Raw genomic sequence first — 5,928 nt, forward strand, 5'->3', positions numbered from 1 at the left:
CATCTATCTTACTCATTTACGGCAATGAATACAGAGCATCTATTTTAAGGAATTAAAGAACCAACATCTTCCATGGTAACATCTCTTCGGAGAAGCATGGGTGTGGTGTAGGGGTGGAGGAGCCATGCAAAGACCCAAGATGTGATCTTCCAAGCCTCGCTGTAAAGGCCAAGGACAATCCAGGTGCCAACCCCTGTCTCTCTATTCTACCTACCATTTAAGGCCAAGGTGTGGTGAGTGAATTAAGAGGAGACAGGAGTAGGGGAGGTAGGACCCTGTGACCAAGGGCCTAACTCTGCCCCCTGCCCCAGTATCACCAGGTGGTTAGTACTTTTCTCTTCTCTTCTCTCCCCTTTTTTCCTATTTCTTTTTTCTCCTCCCTTTTTTCTTTCCTTCTCTCTCTCCTTTCACTGTCTCTCTTCTCTTTCTTTATCTCAACACAACATGTTTAACAAAAAAGAATACACAACAGCAAAAGTGGTATCTGAAGTTTTATTTATTGTCACCAGGTTTACAATTTTTAGAAAACCTGGGATTTACTGTATTAAAAAAAACAAACAAAAAACAAAACAAAAATACCACCAACATGATTATTAACCATATTAATATGCAGCGTGTCCTGCCACATACCCCCCACCCTGGTTTTGTTTTTCTAGCATGCCAACACGCTGGCACCTTACAACGTAGCCATTGCAGTTTTTTCAGCACTCCGGCCAAAAACATTGCATACCTGTTATAACTGGTAATATCCGAGAGGCATGGGCATGGCTATGGGGCAGACAGAGGCCCCAATTATAGCCCTTAAGGCACCAGGTGTTTTAGGGCACCAAAGGGCCACAGAGGCTTGACTGACAGTAGGTCAACAGTGGAGTACAAAGTATCGTTATTCCCATTTTACACGTGGGGAAACTGACACGAAAAAGGGAAATGTCTTACCAAAGCTCACCCAGAAGGCAGTGGCAGAACTGGGATTAGACCCAGGTCTCATTAGCCCCCGCTTGGTCCTCTATACTTTAGGTCAGGGATGCCTAACTTTAGCACAGCTGGGGATTGTACATGGTACCTGTAGCCTGTATATAGCCCCCCTTGCTGTGCAGGTTGCAGCATTACCAGTGTACAGGCCTCCTCCAGCCCCCCACTGTGTGGACTGTGTATACAGAGTATCCAGAACCTCATTGCACAGACCCTAGACTCTAAAAGAGGCTGCCATGGTCCATAGGCTGTATGTCAACTGCTCATGGGCCACAATTTGGATAGTTCTGCTATAGGCTATGACTTCAAGTATAACCTGACGCTACAGACCAAGTTCCGCAGGAAGTTTTTCAGTCATGGAAAAAGAATGCAACAATGGAACTCAAACAACCTTGCTAATTTCAAAGCAGCTGTTCAGAAATCAAATACACCCCTCAAAGCACACAACTACTATATAAAGTACTAAGAGGAATGGTTAATTAATTCTCTCAAAGCTCATGCCTTTCTGAACCAGTTACTTTCTAAGATGCCTCCCTTCTCTACCTTATTCCCTGGTAGAAAAAGAAGCAATAGTATATCCCACAGTGTACTGCATTAAAAACACCATCTTAATCAACTAAGCCATTGTAAAACTTGCTGGGTATCTAGACTTTTCAAACAGAATACAAATTCTATAAATCACTATTGCAAGATTAGGGAAAACTGGGAGGGGGAAAAACTGGCATAAAAAGCCAACTATCTTGTTCAATAAGCAGTCAGGATATAAAGTGTTTGGAGAAATTTTTCATGTCTTGGAGATTAAAATATTTTTAAAATACTGACAGAAACCAACAATTCCTTCTGACAGCAATAAATGCCTACAAAAAGCCTGGAAGAGTTCTGGTCCTTACTCTCTGACAGTTCTTCTGTGAAAAAGGAAAGTAATGTTTAAAGTTACAGGTGAGTACGAGGAAAAATTATTCATGAGAAGTAAAATTGGAAACCTATTGGTATAGCACGTATCTTCATGTTTTGTATGAAGAAGATCTATTGAGAAGACAAGAAATGAGCTGGAGAAGCTATTAGACATTATAAAATCAAACTAGTAATTCTTCCCAGTGGGATTTCTCAGAATACTTACCCTGGTAATGCAGGAAAATAATTATAGCACACTGGAGGAATTATTTAAATCAGGGATGTCAAACTCCTTTGGACCTGTGGGCTAGATGAGTGGTGTAGGACCAGTCCATAGGCTGGATGAATGGTACTGCCAGCCCTGTGGGCCAGATGGGGTCCACAGACTTTCCCCCCAACCCTTCCCATTCTAAATCCAGTGCCTGCAATGCACACTCCGGGGTGTGCGCCACAAAGGACACCTACTGCGGGACCCATACTGCACGCAGTACCCGCCCTGGAGCGGCTGATGAGGGAAGAGGAAGGAGGTGCCAAATGAAGAGCATGTTCTGAACTGGCTGAGCTAGGTACTACCTGCAATGTGGGTCCTGAGCCAACCAGAACAGGCCAAGTTTGGCACACGTCCCAGGCCCTGCACACAAGGCCAATCTGGCACATCTCATATGGGTCAACTCTGGATGCAGGGGCAGCACTGGGGGCTGGATAATGGGGCTCCATAAGCCAGATCCAGCCCAGAGGCTGCATCTTTGACGCCCATGATTTAAGTAAAAAAAAAAGTTACAATGATACTAGCATCTAGAGCTATACCTTACAATATTAGAAGAAACCAGAATTCAAGTTTAGTTACCACAGTTGTAATAATGTTCCTGGTCTATAGTGAGACAAATTAGATAATCCTATTTTACAGGGTTGATAGTTATGGTGTTTTGACATTTGTTTCTGCCTTCAATTAGACTAGTCAGTTGGAATATAGTTCTAATAATACTTAGGAATAATGTTTGGTTTTTGCTCTTTTCAAAGGTGGGCAGAATTTCAGGTATCTGACTGCAATGCAATTGCAAGTTAGCATTTTACAGTCTACTTCATAGCCAGGTAACAGCAATCAAAGTAGAACAGGGGTGGGCAAAATGCTGCCCGTGGGCCAGATGTGGCTCACCAGGCCATTCTATCTGGCCTCTGGGGCCACTAAAAAATTTAGAAAGTTAGTATTTATCTGCCCCTGGCTGCCTCTCATGCGGCCCTCAATGGCTTGCCAAAACTCAGTAAGCGGTCCTCTGGCTGAAATAATTGCCCGCCCCTGAAGCAGAAAGTCCCTAATTTGGGTTTGTAGTAAAATGAATAGAACATACTCTGTTTGTGCAAGATGGGGATTTTGCTTTTTACTTTCATCTGATTTGGAAGTTCTATTATTATTCTTCTTCTTCTGCAGACGGCACTCAGTTGGACACAGTGATGAAGACAAGGTGTTCAAAGCTGTCTCTAAACCCAGTTCCTGCTATTTTCCTTTAACTGCTCCAGATAACATTCACTTGGCTTAATTCCCCCTTTAGCATCTACTTCAGTCATCACTGAAAGAGTGTTCTGCTGTCTTGCATCCCACTGCTGTGTGAATCAACAAACTATATTCTACCATTTCAGGCTGTTTGTAAGTTGATCCCAGCCAATGTTTTGGACTGAACTTTTTCTCAGAACATCAGTTCTCTTCTGCCTCTGGAAAACAATAGAAGATGAACTGCTTAATGGAGTTCTTCAGACTACAGTAAACATACCAACACCTACCACAAGCAATTGACAAGCCAAGATTATCTTTCCTTGAATATATTAGTGCATGCGTCAGCAACATTTTTGGGCAGAGTGCCTAAAACACTTGCAACCTTGACTTGCGTGTTGACATGCCAGGGACAGATGGTTGGGGTGCCACAAGGGACCTGATCCTTGTTGTGGCAGTGCAGCCTTGGCCCCTTCCCCACTGTCTGCCCTGAGGAATGCATGCCAAGCAAACTGCCTTCGTGTGCCACGCTCTGGCACCTGTGCCAGGGGCTGTCTACCCCTGTATTAGTGCACCTTTAATGATGTTAGCAAGATCTCCATGGTGTCCTGATCACCCTTTGTTCAGATGAACAAATATTTTTATTGTAAACAGATGAGAACAAAGTACCAATCAAAATGGTACAAGGTACCCAAAACCAAACGTTTCCTTTGGCTATTTCTAGCAGAGGAACAGTGTTGTAATACTGGTTCTCCATATTTTTTTTTCTTTTCAGTAGAAAAAAATACAAAACAAAAAACTTAACAACAGCCCAAAGTCAGCCTTTCTTCACTAGGTAAAGTCTTTGTTCTATCCAAGAACAACAGCAAAGTGCTAGTTATGTTCCCAGTCTCATGTTTGAGATGCTTTCTTAGTTATACTATTTCCTGTTCCAGAGTTTCTTCTGACACTTTACTTCCCGAGGTATCGTCATCATTAGAGTAATTTCCTGAATCTCGACTGCTCTGTTTAGAGTTACTGTAGTTTTTAAAGTCAGTTGGGTTTGCTTCTTCTTGAATGGTATTCTCAATTATACAACACTTTTCTGCTGGTTCCTCTGAAGTCGATATATATAGATTACTGAAGAGTTGTCCGCCAAAGGACTATAGGTGAGGGGGTAAATAGGAAAAAAAAGAAAGGAAAGCAAAGATCATTCATCTTAAAAAACTAACAAACAAAAAACCCCTTAAATGATGCTAGCTAATAAAGCTGCTTACAATCACATTTTCATTGTATTCTACACATCATAATCACATTCTCCACCTAAAATACTACCTTCTCGAAAGTATAAGTTATAAAGTATACGTTAGCTATAAACACTGTTTGGTGTGCAACCACGGGAAAGAACTATAATTTTTATATACGTACATATACACGCACACATACATGTATGTATATATATAATATGTATTTACACAGAATATAGATATACGAGTCTTAACTTGTTTTCTTAATCACTTACCACGTTAGTATTTAGGAATTTACAACATCCCAAGCACTGTACAAAGACACCTAACTTACTGAACAGAGAGGTGATACATCATCACATGAGCACACAAAGGTGTGGAGGAAGATTCCAATTCAGAATAATTTCTAAGAGCAGGAAAGTGGTGATAAAAATATCAAAGCCTACTTTTTATTGACAGGTACTATTTATACTCTTTGTACGGAGGTGATAAAAGTGCTGAAGAATAATACAAAAAAGAACCATACATTGAAGTGCTGAGTGTACTGTGATAAGGTATAAAAGTATTTGAGTGGTAATATAGGGAACTCTCCAGGCTTAAGTAGCTCCAGTACTTAACTGAATTCTGGATACATTTAACATCCATTCTTTTGCAGGAATCATTTATTTAAGAACCCTCCCTTCTCCCCCCCCCAAAAAAACAGCATTTGGAAAAAAAAAGATGAAAGATTACATGAAATGTGTTGCTAGCCTTCTACTGAACCCCAAAAACCTGAATTTTGCCTTATAACTTAGATTATTGATGACACTTGGATATTAACTGTGGTATTCTTTTTAAAGTTATGACAACTAAAACTTCTTTTTTCTGTTAAACTCTGATCAATTTACATGCTGCCTACAGCATAATGTTTTCAGAGAGCACTGTGAAAATTGATTCAAGTTCCTCTTAAGCTAGTATCCTGCTTTTTACTCAGTGTGGCTCAGGATCTGATAGAAGAGGGTCACAGCCATATCACCAGCTATGACATCCACTGTAGTTGTTCAGCTTCTTCATTATTAGTGCCAGTCTCAGACTGTCCTTGTACACTAGAGCCCTGCAGGCTGGATCTAGTTTACAATACTGGGTGCTCTAGCAGAATTCTGGCAGCAGGAGGCTTTACCCACACCACAGCTGCACAGCACATAAAAGTAGCAGCAAAAGCTAAATTGGAAGCATCAGTCTGCCTCAGACCCAAGCTGTATTGTTTTGACCTGTGGTTGGTTAACCATTGCTGATTGCTACACTGGAGTTCTGGGAACCAGATAATATAAGCCCTTCTCCGAAGAAGAAAAGAGAACAAGCAGCAGG

The 5,928-nt window shown here is 41.3% G+C and overlaps 1 protein-coding gene across 4 annotated transcripts in view; it reads right to left on the bottom strand.

The window, feature by feature from the left end:
• Positions 1-485: 485 nt before the first annotated feature.
• IFNAR1 (interferon alpha and beta receptor subunit 1) overlaps positions 486-5,928 on the bottom strand; it is a 35,138-nt gene continuing 29,695 nt past the window's right edge. For 2 of the 4 annotated variants that reach the window (XM_006032658.3, XM_025214426.1), the window contains one exon: positions 486-4,497. In XM_006032658.3, the coding sequence (XP_006032720.1) occupies positions 4,270-4,497 (228 nt within the window). In that variant the 3' untranslated portion in view covers positions 486-4,269. The remainder of the gene's footprint in view (positions 4,498-5,928) is intronic. The other 2 variants (XM_025214425.1, XR_324850.3) reach the window with 2 other exon arrangements.

Source organism: Alligator sinensis, unplaced genomic scaffold (assembly GCF_000455745.1).
Source record: "Alligator sinensis unplaced genomic scaffold, ASM45574v1 scaffold996_1, whole genome shotgun sequence".
NCBI lineage: Eukaryota > Metazoa > Chordata > Crocodylia > Alligatoridae > Alligator > Alligator sinensis.